At 46.0% G+C, this 19,875-nt stretch overlaps 2 protein-coding genes across 4 annotated transcripts in view; both read right to left on the bottom strand.

Annotated features, from left to right (window-relative positions):
• The window catches only part of ARMC8 (armadillo repeat containing 8), a 60,581-nt gene extending 50,758 nt beyond the window's left edge, over window positions 1-9,823 (bottom strand). For 2 of the 3 annotated variants that reach the window (XM_063408113.1, XM_063408111.1), the window contains exons 1-2: window positions 9,627-9,823; window positions 7,689-7,765 (exon numbers count right to left, since the gene is read on the bottom strand). In XM_063408113.1, the coding sequence (XP_063264183.1) occupies window positions 7,689-7,765; window positions 9,627-9,671 (122 nt within the window). In that variant the 5' untranslated portion in view covers window positions 9,672-9,823. The remainder of the gene's footprint in view (window positions 1-7,688; window positions 7,766-9,626) is intronic. The other variant, XM_063408112.1, reaches the window with a different exon arrangement.
• Window positions 9,824-11,125: 1,302 nt separating this feature from the next.
• DBR1 (debranching RNA lariats 1) lies at window positions 11,126-19,584 on the bottom strand. The gene is made up of 8 exons (XM_063408114.1): window positions 19,165-19,584; window positions 18,958-19,082; window positions 18,787-18,867; window positions 17,716-17,801; window positions 17,117-17,341; window positions 16,207-16,287; window positions 14,206-14,351; window positions 11,126-13,712 (listed from the first exon to the last, which is right to left on the bottom strand). Exons 1-8 carry the CDS (start codon window positions 19,359-19,361, stop codon window positions 13,037-13,039), a joined length of 1,617 nt encoding a protein of 538 aa, XP_063264184.1. The 5' UTR covers window positions 19,362-19,584; the 3' UTR covers window positions 11,126-13,036.
• Between the last annotated feature and the right edge of the window lie 291 nt (window positions 19,585-19,875).

Here is a 19,875-nt window from a genome sequence, read left to right on the forward strand (position 1 = left end):
TGACCAGTTTTTGCATGTTAAAATATGTCCATCATCATTGTCACAGAATTTATTTCTAACATGGTCACTACTATGGCTTGAAGCTGTTTTCTACTCCTTTAGTAAGTAGAGTGTTTGTACTAATATGATTCCTGGTCCAACCAAGTGAATAAAATGTTACAAACTCCTGCCAACTGAAGCAAAGCCTAGAAGTCCTAAATCATCTTATTCTTAAGGTCAATCATCAAGTTGGGAAGGGAAGTTTCAAGATTTCTAATGCCATTGTAAAATATCAGTTGATACAATGAAAAAGATGATTTTACAGGAAAGAACAAAGCAGCACCATGGAGACAATGTTACTCAACTCCTCTGAAAAAAACTGTGGAAAACTGTGACACAATCAACATACAGTGCAAACTAAACAAACAACATTAAAACAAAAGCCCCTCAATCTATGGTTATTCTCAACCTTAATTCTGCAGTCTCAGTGCATAAAAATCAAAGTGCTGTAGCCAAATAGCACCTGGCTATAATTACAGCACTGCAGAACAGTAGAATTTAACACACATAATGCTATAAGTGATAGTTTAATCCAGCTCCTCCATATCATAATGCCATTGAAAGTGCTTGAACTCTTATCTCAAGTATGCACTCTGGAGAGGTAACTTACCGTGTCATAAGATTCCTGACAGAGAAAGTCTACCAAACAGAAAGGGAAGTGTTCCAGTGACCCATACCTGTAGTTGAGATATTGATAGCTTACTCCTACCCTGAATTTATCCTGCTTTCCAGTGCTCCTCTTGCTGTGTGTGACAGACTGAAGAAGCCTCTCATACCAAAGTTTACACCACGTGCTGCCCTTCTGCTCAGGCTTAACCATGTCAGCTCCCCATGTCTTTGGCTGCAGTTTCAACTCGAGTTCCTTTCCAGGCTCTGCTTGGACTGACCAAAGGGAGATGCTGCTTTTCCCAAGCACATTTTTTTGCCTCATCCTCTGCACTGAGTCTGGATACCATGCTACAAGTTGCATGAGATCAGTAATGGACAGACAATTTGCCTCACTCAGCCTTAAAAACAATGCAACCTAAATTTAAAGTGCTTGAAGGTAGTGGTGGATGGGAGTTTAGCTAACTTTTATTATGTAACCTGTATAAACTAAAAAACCTGAAACCACACGAACCATATCTAGAGAGAGCTCTGTATTATCAGCATTTCAATTTCAGCATCAGTCCCTGCTATTTAACCACATTAGGTCCTAACAGTAAAGAATTACCCCAACAGAGGTGCAGTCAAAACAGCTGCAGCTAAGCAGAACTCTCACAAATCCTCACTCAGAAAATCCCTGCTCTGTGATGCCAGATCAGCAAAACACTTCTTTCACAACTGTCCTGAAACAGCCAAACCACATGAAAAGAGCAGCTCTACCACTGCAGCTTCACACAAATGACCCAAAATATCAAATACAAGTAACTGTGGTACCTTTTTTTTTAATGTCTCTATCTTCCCCCAAGGACATTTCACTTCTCAGTATGAAGGACTGCCATCAGCATTTAGCAGTGCATCCCACAGCTTAAGCAAAAATTAAATGAAATTTTATTAAACCAAGAGGTATCTGTAACATTACATTTTTACTGCACTATTCCTCATTCACTGTCCCTTTATTTAAAGTTACTTTTGCCCACTGTCCCATTTTAAGCCCACCACTCTTTATCTACAGAGTGTCGCCCACCACAAGTGATCCACATGGAGAAGTTTTCAGTTTCGTTCAGGACAGGAAAATACCTTAAAATGGCCTTGCAGCATGTTTGGCTGTTCTAGATGTGAGCTTGGAATACTGTTTGACACAGTCCACTGCATCTTAGGCCAGCCACCCCTGAAGGATCACCAAACCCTATTAATTTAACACAGCTACTACCCATGAGATTATAACAATCTGAAGTCCTTTTGTCATGAAGCAAAACCTCTGACTTTTATCTCCAAATAGCTATTAGAGCTAAGATGATGTACTGGCCTAGTCAAGCCTAAATTCCCTTTATCAAATGGGTGTTACTAAGTTCTCATTAGAACAGAAATCTCCTAATATCTATATGCCCATAAACTCTCTCATTCTGGAGTTTCTGGACATTTCAGATGATGCCTGTTTGAATTATATTTTATCATGTAATTCTATGAGCTAGCCTTCCTGCTATCATCCCCAAAGAAAAGCATCTCAACAAGTGACATTATCAGTTCAGCACCAGCAACACTGCATACATACTAAAGTCAGCTGAATCATCTGGTACACAGATTAATTAGTAAACAGAGTTCTGTCCTTTGCATGTTACTACAAATACCAACCCTTTACAGGGAATTAGAATAAAAGTTCCATATTGCAAATAGAATATGAGCTTCTTTTGGAAAAGAAAGATATTTTCTTTTGAAAAATTCAACTTTTTTTTAATCCTGATTCCAAACAGTGCAAACTGGCAGCTTGGAACCAAAAACTCCAATGCCAAATGTGAAGCATCACAAACTCAGCAGCACTGCTGGCTCTGTGGCACATATCCCTCAGGCCCAACCTCCGAGCTCAGACTTGACAACACCCCCTCACTCCCAAAGGGCAGAACTTCTCCCCAGCTGCCTGCGCCCTCCATCTCAGGCAGCCACTCTCTTCGTGTAACAGATTAATAAGGGGAAATAAACTCTGAATGGCCATGTAATGTTCAGCTGTGCTCAGCTTGAGGTCTGAGTCCCAGCCCAAGGCTTCTGTGACCAGTGCTTGCCCCATTCTCTCCAGCTCCATCAGCCAGGCTGACAGAGGCTGCTCCTCCTCCCTCCTCTGAGCCTCAGGCCATCACAGGAACAGCATCACCACGCTGAGGTGGTATCAACAGAAGGGTTTGGAGAAAAGTGCCTTCCCAGCCATCTCAAAAGTAGCAGTGGAACAGAGTCAATAACCATCATTCTCTCACAGGCTCAGAGCAGTAACTGCAAGGCTTGAAATATTAAACATCCCTGTAAGGATGAAGACTGCTGGCCAAACATCACAGATACACCTGAAGTTTAGCCCACCTCTTAATACTAGACCAGGAGTTACAATACTTAACAACTTACTTGCCAAAAAAAGCTGTTCTGCATAGGCACCTTTTGGTGCACGATAAAAAATGCAAAAGTGAAAGTACCTTTTCTCTGTGACAGAAACATGCACTGAAGTGCATCACCCTCTCTTCCCTCTGTCTACACCATCCTTCCACCTGACTACAAAAACCACTGCACTGAAAGCCCCTCTGCACAGAGCAGTACTTAACTCTCTTGTGTTTAAGCCTTTCAGTTCCTTCTCTCCTTCTGAAAAGCCTTTCTCCACAGCTCATCTCTTGAAAGGGAAAACCCAACAAGAGGAGCAGTGCTCCCAGCACCACCTAAACCTGCTCCAATTTCTGTCAGATCCTGCAGCTTCCCAGCTCCAAGCCACAAAGATCCCATCCTGCAGCTCACAGAGCACCAACAAGGGACTCAGGAGCCTCTTCCATCAACACATGAATGACTCTGCACAAAACAACACTTCAAAAAATTACATCACTTGTTGTTAGCCAATAACACCTCCAAGTTTCATGCAGGATGTGCATTTACTGCAGTGTACTGGCTAGGAAACAACAGAATTGACCAAAATGTAGAGGGGCAAACTATGACAGGAACAACCCTCTAAGGACTGCTCTGTTTCCACAGGGCCAAGGGAACATGCACAAAACCAAAACAGCTCCTGCAGAAAACTGAGGGTCAAAAGTGCCCACTGAGACTGAAAACCTGATGCAGCTGTTTGGGATGCAAAATGTGGAAACAAGTGCTGTTCATCACTCAGTGTTACAAAGTTTGTTTAACAGACAAGAAGAACACTAAGCAGAAGCAGCCTCTTCACAACTGTTGCTCCATTAGAACTGAGATGGGAATTTCCTCTCTTCCCACTTCACAAAGTTGCCTCTCATATTTCACTGACTTTGTGCTGTGGGCATGTGTGAACACTGCACTGATGATCCCTCCAAGAGCCATAGCTGAGAACACAGCACACTACTGCACAGCCACGTGTAATAAACCTGTGCCTGGAACATTTACTACAGACCCAAACTGCAAAAATAAAAGAGTTGGATGCAAAGCACACACTGTGTGAGGACCACGTGCCATTTCTATAGGATGTCTGTTTCATTGTGCTCAGAAATAAAACGCTCACATGAGGTTGGAAACTCTTGTCTACCTGTTCCTGCTGGCATAAAAGACAGGAAGAGCAGGAGCACAGGAATTCTCAGAGCACCACAAGGATGGTAATTTCCAAGTCCTAAAGGATGACACCCTCTGACTGCTGAGGAACAGCCCGATGAGGAACAGCTGGAACCTTGACTAAGCCAGGCTTGTCAGAAAAGATGCTCCTTCCAAAGCCAGCCTTGAGGTGGGATTACAGGTTCTCCACAAAATGACAGATTGCCACTTTGAAGGCACCAGGCTAAATGTAAGCATGATAAAATGTCTCTCAAAGAAGCCCCCTACCAGCAAATAAATTAGAGGATAGAAACAGGTATCAGTCTTGCATCTGTACAATGTGGCCCTGAGCTTAATAGCAGGTGAAAAGCAAACAACAGTCTAAGGATCACAACCCAGAAATGCTTTTAAAAGAATAAATAAATACTGCAAAGCAGAAGATGACGTTGCAAGAACAACCTTCGGACAAATGAAGCTCTCATAAAAACACAGAAACTTACAGAGCCATTTCTGTTCTGTTCCTCTGCCAACAACAGCAAAGCATTGAAGAGAACCACAGCATCTAATGCACTGCAGTATCTGTGTGAGGCAATGTATGCATTGCCAATAAAGCTGCACTTGAGAGCTGCACACCTGACACCAGTGCTGACCTTGCAGAACGCACTCAGAGCACACTGGAGAAAACCTGAGCTCTACAACAGCAAGAGGAAAGGCTCACAGGAGCACCTAAGGAGACAAAGCAAATCTGTAAAGGCCTCTCAAGCATCAGCGTGGCCACAATGTAGAGTTCATGTTTACAGAAGGACTGCTATTTTAACCTTGCTCATCTACAGAGACAGTAAGCAGAAGGCAAATACACACATTACCACACAGATGTGGGTATTAAGATGGGCCTTGAACACTTAAGTGCTCTACTAGGTACAGTAAAAAAGGCAGCAGTCATCTCACCTCTTCAAATCCTGAACAGAAATTCAGGATTTAGTGGCAGGTACAACTCTCCCCTTCTTACCCACTATCCATACCCAGATGAGCAAGACAGAAATTATGTGAACAGAAGTTCTGCAGGAAACTTGGCATTTTGAAATAAGATCAACAGACCCACATGCCAGAGTACTGGACAACAAGAAAATAGTTTCTGTTTTCCCAGTAGAAGAAAAATTTTAAAAGTTCCTAACCAGGTAAAGCTTTTTTGTCTGGACAAGGATGATTCTGAACACCACCTCTCTGAAAATTCATGGGAAAGCAAGGAAAAAAAGAGATTTTAATCATTTAAATGCTTTCAGAATATGTAATTAAAGCTTTCTCAAGTTACAAGATGAAAACTGGACTGGCATGATTTTCAAGTTCAAGTTCAAAAAGCATTTAGGTACATTTTACCTTTATCAAAGCTCATTCAGAAGTTGGGTTTCATTAAAATTACAAGGATGCAATGAAAAAAAGCCCCAAGCCCAAGTTATTCATTCAAGCATATGAGAAACAGGACTATTGTAACTGAAGACAATCTGCAGAAACAAAGCCTCTTACAACAGCCCATTTTCTGATCCTTGATATTCATACAGTTCCATCAATCAAAATAAAAATCTAGGTCATCAGTATTTCCAGCCAGGATGCAGGGAAAAACCAGCACATCTTAGGAAACAAAGATTTTCTGCAAAGGATGCAGCATATTTGGTAAAGCTTCTGACAGGCACTTCTGGAAAAACTTTAATCCTTTCCTACTCCACCCCAAATACTAGATCATTCTAACTTCAATACCTCTGCATATACCCTGAAATCAAAGAAAGAAGGACAAAGCAGTATTTTTCTGCCCAAAAAGAATTGTGGACTGACACAAATTTTTAATATATACACTACTTGAAATTCCATCTTTTATATACATTTTTATATTCTTTCATATTCTTATTCTTTTACATCAATTTTTCTAAATTGGACTGTCACAAACCCACCCACCAATATTTCAAAAACAACACATCTGCCACAAAGGACTGGCTCAGAGTCAGTAAAGATACTCTCACAATTAAGATTTCAGCCACAGCACCAGAAATACAGTTTTACCATCCAAATCTGCCCTGTGAGAGATTTTGTAAAATAAATTTGGATTTTCTTATCTTTAAATACAAGAAAAGGATCTCAGCATAGAATCCACTGACACCCACGGACAAGATGAAGAATTTCAGATATTATCCAAGACAAAGACACTGCCTAAACCTCCTGTTTCTGGGAGATCAGTTGTACTGCAAAAGATGAATAACATATCAAAAGATAGGGAAGGGATTACCAAGGGTTGCAGGCTCCAGTCCTTTGAAAAGGAAGGAGAGCAGGGACGGAGCACCAGCCATGGCTCAGAGCATCTGCCAGGGAGAAAAGAGGGGCTGAGTCACCCCACTGGGACACTGGATGGGACATGTCCTTCCCCAGGACCACCCCACCACCCTGATGAGGAGGGGACTACGAAAGCCAAGGGGTGGAAGCAAAACCAGACTCCCCTAGAGCAGAGTTAAGAACCTGTTCATAGTTACAGCACGGTATCCCAAGTTCTTATACAGGTGAGGGGATAGTCCAACCAAGAAAACTTCCAGGACAGTTTTACCTAGACTGGCTTCTTCATTTTAAAGGGACACTGAAATGTTGCGCTGGACATCTGGAATAACTCTTTTCATCTGCTACTGTGGAACACCTCAGATCGTGCTAAACAACACAACCAACATTCCTGGCTTTCTGATCCACTTGTTCCTCTGATTTCTGCTGGTGTTCTACTGGACAGCCACAGCCAGCAAGCTACTGGTAAGCCCAAAGAGGTCTGGTTTCACCACCAAAGTCAGTCCTGGGCAAGGTCTCATTTGCCACTTTGCTGGAAAAGTGATCCTAGTGGAAAGCTCAGGGCCCAAGGACAGCAAGGGAACAACCAGAGCTGTGCAGCAGTTTCACTCCTGCTCCCTGACTCACTCTCTGTCACTGCCCTGACCGCTGGCATGGAACAGAAGCACTGAAACACAGCTTGTGTCCAAGTTCTGGGGAAGCATTCCCTCGCAGCTTGCAGTTCCCATGGGGAGACAGAAGCCAAGCACTAAAAAAAGTCAAAGCCAACATGCAGACAGGGCAGCAGGGGAAAGAGTAAGAGGCAGGTACACTGACTTGGCAGTGCAGTAAGAAAAAAGAATCTCAACAGACCTGGAAGAGCAGCAAAACAGGGCCAAAAGGCAGAAATATAGCCAAAAAAAATGTTCAGTGCTCACAGAATGTTTAACCTCATTTCTGGCAACTGGAAGGTTGTGTTATAAACCATATGCACTACAGAGTGAGAGTCTATATCAATACTATCTCTATATCAATACTGACATATTTGTACAAAGATTTGCCAACTACATTTCTCATAAAAAAATAGGAAGAGTTTCTTGCCCTTGACCTATCACTCTAGTAGGATCAAGTACACCTTTCCTATGCACAACCAAGAGCCCAAGAGTGTTTCAATGACTTACATGACACCTTGCAGGACTTTTTGGGGATCGAGATCAAACAATCTATCGACATAGTGGCGGCTACTGGCTGTGACCTCCTGCAGAGAGAGAGCAAACAATTCCAATGGTTTATATCAATTCATACAATGGCTTATGCAGCAGCAAGTCTACAAAACTTCCCAGGCAAGGGACAGGGAACCCACAGAATTATATTTAAATGTGCAGTGTGTTACTGCTGGGCACACAAAGATAACCATGTGTTCAAGTGTAATCTAGAGAAGATGAGGTGCTTAATGCAGATGACAACATGGTAAGTGTCAAAGCAAGTTAACAGTGAGCTATTTATGAACTGCAGTTACCAGGACTGCCTTGAATTGCACTTTTATTATGTTTAATTACTATACAGAATAAAAATGAATTCCTGGAAGAAAAAGTTGCAAAGAGCAGTTAATGTTGCTCAAGAACCATTCCCACAAACAAGCTCTCCAAAAGACGGAAGCTCACAACAAGACATTTTTCAGTAACTTATTTTGTCACAACACACCTACATTTCAGAGCCTGTGCCACACACCTTCAATGGGACAGCAGCACAGTATTCCCCACAACATTCTCATAGTGCTGTACAGAACAAAGTAAGTCCTCTTCTCAGCAACAGGACCATGCTTTTAAGTTACACACTTATGCCCCACTGATTTGTTATTCCTTTTGAGAAGATCCAAAGTCGGAGATGGCAAGCATTCCAAAATGCAAGGGTGGGAAAGGGGAAGGGAATTTTCCCTCCAGGTTCTCACACACACTTGCCAGGGTGTGCTTCCATTATCTCACCTTTTTTCTTTTTGCCAGCTCTCTTTTCATTAAGCTTTGCCCATTTTTTCCTTAGGAGAAGCTCTAAAGGAGTGGAAAACTCTTCCTTGCTTTAGTAAGTATCTGCTATGGGGCTGAATCTACTCCTGCTTCCCCATCCCAATGTCAAGAGGCACCAGCAGCTTCTTTCCTGTGGTCTCACATCACAGAGAAGAATCATCTAGAGGCAGCAGGGCTCCTTTGTTTCCAGGAACACTATTAAATTATGCCACGTAAATCCTACAGATACACTTCCACCGTGTCACCAAAGACAGTATTTTTGAGAACAGCAACACTTTTACCTATCTCACCTACGTATTTACATATAAAACTCTTCTAGACTTCAAAGATCCCGTAGCTTTCTGTTTCTAAAATATTCTGGCTTCCACCCCACCAGCTACGAGGTCTGCAATATGTAGAAGGGTATTCATATGCAGGCAGTCCCCCTCAAAAAAAGAACTTATCGACATAATCAGTTTCACAGATCTCTTAACTAACGTGAAATTTTCAGGGAAGAGAAGGAAAAGCGCCAACCCTCCGCTCTTGCGGCAGCACCCGGGCTGCACCTTCTGCATCGCTACTCCCGGCACCCGTGCGGTGCAGCAGGACCGCTGTGCGCCCCGAGCCGTCCCCCGGGGCACGGAAGGTGCCTGTCACAGCTCCCGCAGCACGGCGGCTCCTCCCTGCCGCAGGAGCCGGGACGCCGCGAGGGAAGAGCCCCGGTTCCGGCAGCGGCACAGCCCCCGATCCGGGAGGGGCTGCGAGCGCACCTGGGAGCCCCTGCCCTGCTCCGCAGCCCCGAGGAAGGGCAGCGCCGACAGCGCCAGGGCCCTCCGCGTGCCGAGCAGCAGCTCCTGCGGCCGGCAGCCCGAGCCATGTCAGCAGCGAGCGACACGTCCAGAGCGCCGGTGCCTCCGCAGCCACGGAGCGGGCTCCTCGGAGGGGGAAAACCAACAGCGGGAGAAGTTGCGGCGCGGGGAGCAAAGGGAAGGAGCGCGGCCCCGCTGCTCGCACCGCCCCCGCTCCCGGCGCAGCCCCAGGGCCGCTCCCGGCTCCGCCGGACAGCGGGGCCCAGCGGGGGCCAAGGTCAGGCAGGGCCCGGCCCGCGGCACTCACCGAGAGGACGCTCATGCGGAGCGGCGCCTCCAGCACACACGCCATCTTGGCGGAGCGCTCCGGCACCGGCGGCGCCTCAGGCCGGCGGGCGCGGGCTCATGGCGGGCGCGCGGCGGGCGGGGGCCGGGGGTAGCGGGGCGGGCCCAGCGAGCCGGCCGGCGCCGAACCCCCGCTGCCGCCCCACCGCGCCTGCGCCGCCGCGCGCCACCCGCGTGCGGGGCGGCGCCCGCTGTGCGCACGCGCGGGGCAGGGCGCGGCCTTTGCGGGCAGCGGAGAGTGACGGCCCGAGCCGAACGCGAGCCCGAGCGGAGCCGAGTCGAGCCGGAGAACGAGCGGAAACGAGCCCGAGCCGAGCACGGACCGACTCGAGCCCAGCCCGAGCAGATCCGAACCTGAGGCGTAAAGCGCCCGAGCCGAACACGAACCCCAGCCCAGCCGAGCACGAGCAGAGCGTACCGAGCCTTTGTCCGAGCCCGAGCGGGGCCGAGCGCGGCCGAGCGGAGCCGAGCTCGAGACGGCCCTTTCCCCTCAGCCTCGCGGCACAGAAATTATTTGGATTCCTTTAGTTTGTCATTGCTTTTGATGCCAGCATTCGTTCGGTTTTGAATCTGTTTTCTACAGAAAACACCCCAAACAAACCAGGACTTCATAAGATCTGCTATCTTTACTAGCCCCCCTGTATTACACTACCTGAGGCATGGGGACACTGACTGAGGTGAAGTACCCACCCTGAAGTCAGAACTAAATGGGAGGAGGATGGTAAAACCACAAAAAAAATAGCCAAAACAGCACAGCTCGGGTTCGCACCTCTCAACCTATGCCCTTCCCAGGAAAACAGAGGTTTGGCAGCTGCTAGAGACTGCATAGGATAACAGGAGTACAATAAACATCCTAGGGATGCAGTCTCAAGGCAACTTCAATAGCTTTAATTTAAAAATACTCCATCACAAAACAAGGCTATGCCTCTTTGCTGTTTTTCTCTGAGCAGATTGATGACATGCTGTGAAAATACCTGTGTGCTGGCCTGGGATGGAGCAGGGGAACACTTTTCTCAAGCACCAGTAACAGCAAAAACAGTTTTAGACTAAGTATACACACTGAAAAAACTGCAATACAAGGGTTGGACAGAGAAACCTTTTCCAGAGGTTTCTCATCAAAACTTCAAAAGTTTTCAGAAATAATCTAAATCTTTTTAAAGAGGACCGGAGACTCTGGGCCTTAAAGCCAATTGAAATTTTCAGCATTCCCTAGTTTTCCATACTTTTTGAAGTATCTGGCCTTTACTGGAGAAGCTCAGCGCTTCTACTGATTCCTTCTTGCAGCAGAGAATCTCGCCAACAGAGAAAATCCGCAATGGATGAATGCAAGGTAGGAGAGGACACTGCAAACTGCAAGGAGTGTGAACAAATGCAAGAAAGGGCAGGCAACTCTAGAGGTCAGACATGATTCACACTCAAAAAACATTTCTGTTCACTGTTTACCAGCTGCACTCTGCTCAATGGATGCTGAAATACTTTATTAAAAAGTATTAAAAGGTTCAAAAATCAATATTGTATCTTGTCCCAGTCTCCTGCCTTCTAGAAACACATTTATCAGAAGAGGGGGGAGGCATGGGACAACACAGGATAGAACAGTTTGTTTTAAAAACATAAGGAATCAGACTGAAAAGTCTATTACATGCAAGATAAATCTATTCCACTGCAGAGACCCTGGGAGCTCAATGCCATGCTCAGGTTCCTTGAGAGGCATTTCAAGTCCATAGCAGAATTGATATTTAAAATACTTTATTTCCATTGTAGTGTTCAGATCATGTTAAGATTTTACCACTGCAGACCCAGGACCCTTAAAGAGACTCATCTGCTTCAGTAACTTATTTGACAGTTCACAGCCATTTTATGTATCCTGAGTGTCACACCCGGGGTACCCCCAGTTTCCCTCATACCTCAGCACAGTTCTTTCGGTAGCTGTTCTGACAGATGAGCTGTTAATTGAACTGTTGAGAGCATTAATTATGCCCTTTTCTAGCCCTTGAATACTCAACACGTTTAGTTTTTGTAGTGAACTGCTTGACAGGAGATGAAGCAAGATGAACCCCAGACCATGGAAGTGATTTAAAGACAGAATTCCCAACCCGATACACAACTCACACTCATGGATGCATTTCTCCCACTGCTCCCTGTCCAGTTCCCTGTTCCTGTCAGGATGCTTTCTCCTTCACACTGCCTGTGCCTTGGAGGAGGAAAAGCACAGGAGCTACTTCTGCCATGAGGAATTTAATCGAAGAATTCCATCTGTCAGGAAGGCTAATGAGTCTAATGACATATGCTTGAAAACATTGTCATTTTCATGACCCCATGGCCTCTTAGGCCAAAGGAGTGCCATTTAACAATTCAGGGCAAAAAAATAAACCTTCCAAGAAGGTCTCTATTCTGGCACCTCCTGTTCTCCCTTAGCTGAAGATTATACAGGTGCTTTGGAAGATTCCAAATCCAGTTTTAAAAGTTCTGCAAGTTACAGCTACAGAAATGACAAGTAAAAAGCGACACTAATGATAACAGGAGGTGTTACTGTCTCAGGCAGCTTACACACCCACTGTCTTGTATGAACACAAAAGAAAGCCCTAATTAGTCAGAGTTGAGACAGTGGTAGTGTGCACATTTAGAAAGCTGTCCTTCCAACTACTTCCATTTTAAGAAATTGTTCTCAAGTTTTAAGAAACAGAACAAAAGTGAGTTTTTAAAAACAGAGATGCACTCTTCCATGGTCCCCATAAAACCATCATCCTCCAAATCAAGAGACTTGGTTTCCTATCAGAACTGTAACTAAAAGCCAATCCTGGACAATGCATATTGTTTTGTTTATGACCACAGAGTTTTTCTGTGGCATGGCTCTCACCAGAAACAAAAATCTTCATTCTTCTATTGCTGTTTTGTTATCATGGGAATTCTATTTTCAAATTTCGTTCATAGGGTTATTGCATATGCTATTTTGAATTAATAGTTCAGTATAAAACAAGACAAGAGCAATAAAATAAAATCATTCAGTCCTGTAAGTCAGATATCCTCTTGCTTGGACTCAGGCTACACTTTAAGTGCTCTTGTTAAACAAGCACGGTGAGTCTTGTTCAGGTGAAGATATGGAGTATACACCAAGACCTGAAGCAGAATCAAGGATACATGAGCATTACAACCCTTGACAAAGTACTTTGTTGGAAAAGTCTCATCTTCTTTCTTTGATGTCTGTTCTGGGTAAATCACCTTCCCTGTCAGAAATACATCCAGCCTCTGAGCTTAGGAAAGTAACACAACTAAGATCACGTGACATTAAAAGCACGCATAGTCCACTATAATTCTCACCACCTTCCCACAGAAAGGCTGGCAGAGAACTTAAGTTACACACCCTGTGAAGTATTAATCTGTTTTATCCTCATCCTCCGCAGCATAGATAGCTTGGTTCCTTCTCTTGATTTTTTTAATGCCACTGTTCCCGTTTTCATCAGCACCAATGCGCTTCAGTGACCTCTCAGTGGAGCTCTTTTCCTCCCCCTGCTTGCTCCCACCAGACTTCTCCAGTTCCTCATTGTTGGAGTCCATGGCATCGTCAGAGGACACGGCCATGGAGTCTGGCATGATCCGGATATCAGAGAAGCTCGTAGAGAACTCAGGAGGGTGATCAGGGGAGGGATCTACAGAACATGTACTCAAGTCTTCATCACCACCTTCTTCATCCAGCATAATCTCATCTGGATTAAAGGATGAGAGGCCAGAGTTATCTGTGTTGTATTCACTGGGTTCCTCTGCTGACCCAGTACTGTCCATCTCCTCTTCCTCCTCCTCTTCACATTCACCTCGTCCTGAGCCCTCTTCCTTAGCCTGCTGGATCCTGTCATTGATGTCAGTGAGGCCAAACTGGGCACAGAACTCAGTGGTCTGTGGATTGATGGTATGAACTGGCTCCATGTTTTTTTGGGGCTTGCTGGGATCGTAACAAGCAGCTGTCAATGTAAAGTTGCAAGGAATTTTGAGGTCATGGTTCAGCTCTTCTAACACCTCTTTAATGGCTTCTTCTGTCACACTGTAGTCCCACCTAAACAAATGCATGAAGTTTAAACAAGTGCAGCAAGTCTAAACGTACTGCTTGTTCCCACCACAGAGTGCAGCTTTCAAAGATGGATAATAAATTCATCTTGCAACCAACACCTTATTCCTCAAATGCCTTTTCAGGAAGGGTTTAATTTTCTTTTGGTCAGTGCTGAGGCACTCTTCTCCCCACCAAGGATTAGTGTATTATATCAACCCATGCCCATAACCCAGCCTGATTTTCAGCCTCATGGTGTAGTTTGTATCCCTCAGATGCTGGTATTTAAGTTTGAAACACAAAACTAACTGCCCAGGTAGAGCAGTAAAGAAGTAGTATGCTTTTGACTACATCTTTTGTCAACATCCCCTTTTCTTTCCAAGGCATTTAGCAAGTCCTACAGGCATTACAGGCTGCAGAACAGAAACACAACTCCAATATAACTTCCAGTCCAGAAAAACAAACAAACCACACTTTCATCTCTATTTTACAGACAACTTACTTGGCATGAAGGCCGTTCTTTTCAGGCATATTCCAGGTGCCCTGGGTCACATTAATAAGACTGTTGGTGGCCTTGAGGATTGCAATCCACTCGGCATCATACTCCAGCGAGTCGCCTGCATTGGGATCATGCTCCACGTCTATTATCTACTTACAAACACACAGAAAACAGGTGAAATGAGTTATTTCTTTTGACACCAGAATCTGATTAAATTAAATGTTACTTTCACTGTACAGAATTTTAATGAAGTTTAAAGTACACTGAGATAGCAGTCTCAACCAACTCCTCTCAAGACAGCTCCCCCTAATGGGCTAACAAGGGACAATCAGTAACAGTAAAAAAAGCATTTCTGAATGTCAGCTTACAGCAAGTAAAAAGCAGAACACAATCCCTCCCTTACTGCCAGCAACTGGACAGTGATGCAACTTAGAATCTGCCTGCTCCTAACTTCATGCTGCCTTCTGTTGCAGGTTAGGATTTTTTCCTTTCTCTTAGAGAATTTTTCTCCCATTTCTTGCCGAAGAGACCAGAACAACAGATACTTAAGAGAGACAAAAGTTATGGCCAGGATGAGGCAGGGGGTGCAGTTTGTTACATCTCTTAGCTGGGGGGTTTTCTCTTGGGAAAGGCAGAGATACTGCCACATTTTGGCTGGGGGGTGAGGGGCTGGGGTCAGCCCTCATTTGCCTCTCAGGATCAGAGGTGACACTGTTGTGGTCTTGGTGCTGGGGTGCTGCTGCAGGGAGAATTTGCTGCCACTGCAAAGTTCTGTCCTCCACTGGTTCTCCTTACGTGGGTGAGCCTCTGTTGGTCAGAGCAGCCTTATTAACACCCGATCTCACTGGGAAGGACCCTCAGCATCTACTTGGGTGCCTCAGGGGAAAACCCGGGACCCTGACCCCCTCCCCCTCTCCAGAGGGAGCCTCTCCCAGCCCTGCCCGGCCGGGAGCCAGCGGCGCCCCTGGCGGCCGTGACCGGAACTGCACCCAAGGGGAACGCGCTCGGCACCGAGAGAAGGCTGGGACCGGTCCCTGGTTTGTTTTGTTGTTGCTGCTGTTGTTCTTCATTTGTCTTGTTTTATACATATACTATATATATATTCTAGTAACGAACTGTTAGTCCTTTTCCCATATCTTTGCCTGAAAGCCAAAGTTATAATAATTTAGAAGGTAGGGGGTCATATTTTCTATTCCAAGGGTTCCTGCCTTCCTTGGCAGACATCTCTTTCAAACAAAGACACTTCTAAGTGAATACAAATGAAGAATTGACAGGAACAGTCATTCTGCTGTATGAACACTCATTCTTAGCACACCTATGAATTAAGAGGAAATGTTTTAAATTCTTTCATGACAAATTGAAATTCAGATCACTTTGTCTTCAGTGACATTAACCCAAATTAAACCATTTGGGTTAGCCAAAGTCCTAGTCAGGCTCTAACTTCAAATATTCCACAAAGTAATTAAACCTTCCATACTGCTGAAGGAAGTACTAATCCAGATCAATGTTGTTAGAGGATTTTAAGTCTGGACTAGCACTCATGTCCCTTTGCAGAAACAGAGCCCATCCTCACACTCTCTTCCACCTTCAAAGGCAGTTACTAGAGCAGATGGATCCCACCACACATCCAAAGGACAGACAATTCTTTCCCCTTGGGATGATAAATAAAAGCCACTCTTAGACTAGCAAAACACTTGAGTGCATTTGAAAAACACACTGGCAGCAGCTCACTTTCACAGCAAACTATTTTAGACGCATCCAATGAAGTCAGGTACTAAGCTGGATGGAAATGGTAGGATTAAGGAAACACTGTGCCTACACAACACAGTTTGCTTAGTTCAGGACAAAATCCTACAAAGACCATTTCATACACCCAGCATTCCAAGTTTCTTTGAAATTCCTCCACTTATCAGCACTATCCTTCATGTTATATCTCAGAAACACACTAGCAGTTCAAATAAACTAAATACTTGACAGTGAAAACCTTCTACACATGTTCATCACCTGCAGGAAGTCTCTGTGTGGCAAGCATTTATCCAGAGCCAGAAACTTTGTTGCTTTTGGTAACTCTTCTTTGGAGTTTGCCTAGGAAGCAAAGGGTGTTAACAATCATTAGCACTTATGTGAAATTTGGACATTCTGAACAAGCTATATAGACAGGTTTAAAGATATAATTTGTACAGAAAAATACTTTGTGAAATAGAAAATTAGCAGGAACAAAGAGAAGGACAGACTTCACTGGGAGTCTAACAGAAAACAGGATGCAGATGATAGCAAGATAAAGCAAGAGCTACATTTCAGCACTAACCAAGGCAGCTGAGCACATCCAGCCTTGGAACAGAATGAAAAACTGTAACTTCATTGGAAACAGACTTGTTGAGCCTACAAGGTCTGGAGTTATATTTTTACAGATAAATAACTTGCAAATAGGAACAGGACTGGCACAACTTCACAAATAACTGTTTCAACTACAGGCTGGTTTCTGGCTTAAACCCAGGCTACCTGCAAAGCTGTACTACAGGGATCTTCCCATCCTCAGGTAACCACTGTTTTCAGTCACTTCCTTACCACCTTTTTTGATGTCATCTTCTTTTTCTCACCTATTTTTGAGTTGGCTGCTTCCCCAGCAGAGCAGGAGAGTGCTTTTCTATACAGTTAAATTAACAAGTTTCAAGAACAATAACTTTAGCTATTTCATGCTGTTCCTGAAGAAGATTAGGAAGTTACACCCCTCATTTATAACAGCTCTTTATTTTACATAAAACAGTAGTCCTAACACCCCTTAATCTTTCATGGTTTAAACTGAGTTTTAAGAACAAAAATCACTAAATTGCTTCTCTGGACATGACTACCTGCACTAGAATTCTAAAGTGGGCCTGGGGCACATGCATTCTTCATTTTCTACCCCCTTTACCTCGTGTTGCATGAAAGCTGCAAATTTAACATGGAGGTGTGCTGAGAACCAGTAGGTGGGTTTGAGGTGCTGCAGAAGCTCTGAAGCAGCAGGGCTTCCCAACGTGTTGCTCTCCACTTCTTGACGGAAGAAGGATTTCATTTTGAGGAGCTGTTTCTTGTTTCCGTAGTGATAGATGCTCCTTGGCCAGTCGTGTGACATAAATATATCGATGGGGCGCTTGAGCTGTCAGGCCAAAAAGCACATGGCATAAATATAACATATTGGCAAAGCAGTTTAGAAATTATTTGAGGCAGCCAGCTGTGCTTTATACTGCCTTACAAAAGAGTTCAGGCACTTGGAGGAAATCATAGCTAGAGAGCAAGTCCTCTGCCCACAATCAAAGGCATCTTCCTCATGAAATTTTTAAAAGCTTTATTTAAAAGGGATAATGGCTAAGCACAATATTCCTCCTCAAAGGACACACCCATCAGATGTCTGATCAAAGTGTTAAAGCATGTTTTGGTTCAATACCACCATACTTGATCAGAGTAGCTTTAACTTCCTACTTCTAAATTTACAAAAATTAGCCTTGTTTAAAAAATAGGCTTTTCACTGACCTGTTTGAGTTTGAAGACTTCAATATTCCTCACGTGGTAAGCACTTCTGATGGTCTGCTGGTTGTATGGTGGGCACTCAAAGTGGCCTGAAATGTTGAAAACAAGAATAGTTGCCTGAATCACTAGCTCCCTCCTACACAGCAGCTTTTTGGGGTCACACAGGCACCTACAGTAATCCTGAACACAAGGCTGTGATTGTTCATGATTGCTGCCACCCACCATGAAACTACAGCTCAACAGGTTCAGCAGCAGCCTAAACATCCCTGTCACTGCCCACAGGCACCACAGGCTCCGGAAGCACCAACATGTACCCTGGCAAAAGGGATGAGTTTCCAACTTTGCCTTGGGACAAGAAACATGAATGCCTAGCATAGCTCCTACATGCTCTACAGAATTAACAGAAAATTTGTTTTTAGTTATTGCCAAAAGAGTCTCGTCTCATCTCCCTCATGCAATATTCAGGCATATAAAGTGCCCCCTTGATGACAGCAAATTTAATTAGCGCTGACAGATACTAGACAAAATCAAGTGTTCTAGAAAACTGGTTCAGTACTTTGCAGCTTGAAAGGCACCTGCAAAGCTTCTCTGAAGCCATTAACAGCACAGTATAGTAACCACAAGGACCACTCTTTCAAGTGCTGAGACCAGGAAGAATAAACCATCTTCTACTTATTGATATGGGACATCATCTGTGACATGATTTTTGCCACCTTTCCCAGGAAAAACTCTTGAATATGCACCCACGTAACCAGGAGGAATGAGATGCACTGACCCTAAACCACAGAGCAGGACAATACACTTATATAGCACACAAGGAAAATCAAACAGTGGTGCACTGCATGCTGAAAGAACACTGCCATGGAAAAATCAACACAGTTCCAACAATGCTCCACAGGCGCCTTGCTTCCTGTGGTGATCACCGGGCAGCTACAGACTCATCTACCAACTCCAGAAAAATCCGTGTACTGAACCAAGGGTGGTTTCTAGGCTAAGAGACGATTCGGGGCTGAGCACAGCCAGACCCTCACCCCACGCCGCAGCCCCGGCTCTCCCCTCTCCGCTGCCCGGTACCTTTCCGGTAGTCGTGAGACTTAAAGATGCCCGAGATGCCGCCGATCCTCACGCCGCGGAACCGCACCACGCCCGCGTAACCTGCGGGACACGGGAGGGCGGTCACGGAGGGGCCGGACAGGGGTTGTGGGGGAAACTGCCGGGGAGCGGGACTGGAGCGGGGGACCTTACCCAAGTAGTAGATGTTGGGCGCGACCCAGCCGCCGTAGGGCAGCTCCTGCAAGTGGTTGGAAGCCTCGTGGTTGCCGCCGATGAACACGGTGAGCACCGGGGCTTTTTTCTCGCCCGAGTAGTACCTGCGGAGACACGGCAGCTGCTGGACCCGACCAAGCCCGCGTGGGTCGGGTCGGGGGCCGGGGCCGGGCCGGCGGCGCTCACCGGTAGAAGGTCTGCATGTGCCGGTACTTGGCCGGCACGGCCATGCACCGCAGGTCCGCCTCGTTGCGCACGGCCTGGAAGTCCCCGCAGCAGAGCAGCAGGTCGGGCCGCACGTTGTGGCGACGCTGCAGCAGCTCCAGCGTCTCGTACATCTTGTCCAGGGCGCCGTGGCAGCACCCGGCCACCGCCACCTTCATCGCCACCGTCGCAATGAGCGGGCGCCGCGCGCGCCTTCCGGGTCACCGCCGCGCGCGCCGTGCGTCACCTCCCCGCGCTGCTCGGCGTCACCGCCGCGCCTGCGCCCTGCGGGGGCACGGCTGGGGGGGCGCGGGCCGCGGGGGACCGCGGGCGAGGGGAGCTGGGCCCGCCCCTTCATCACCGCTGCCCGCGGGCTCTGGAGAGCCCTGCTCTGAGGGACCCTGCCCGGTGACCTTCGGTGATCCCCTCCCGCCCTGCCCGAGCCGGGAGGTCGCACCCGGTGACATCCGAATATCCCTTCCAGCCTTGCCCGTTCCTCACAGAAAGGGTGGCCAGGCATTGGAATGCGCTGCCCGGGCAGTCACTGGTCCTGGAGGTGCTCCAGAGCGAGTTCAGAGCTGGGAGCGGAGCTGGGGAAGTGTCACCAGTCTGAGAGGAGCAGCTGAGGAGGCTCAGCCTGGAGAAAAGGACCCTCGGGGGCCCTTCTTGCTCTCCACAACTCCCTAGTGACAG

The sequence above is a fragment of the Prinia subflava genome, chromosome 11, assembly GCF_021018805.1.
Source record: "Prinia subflava isolate CZ2003 ecotype Zambia chromosome 11, Cam_Psub_1.2, whole genome shotgun sequence".
Classification (NCBI taxonomy): Eukaryota; Metazoa; Chordata; class Aves; order Passeriformes; family Cisticolidae; genus Prinia; species Prinia subflava.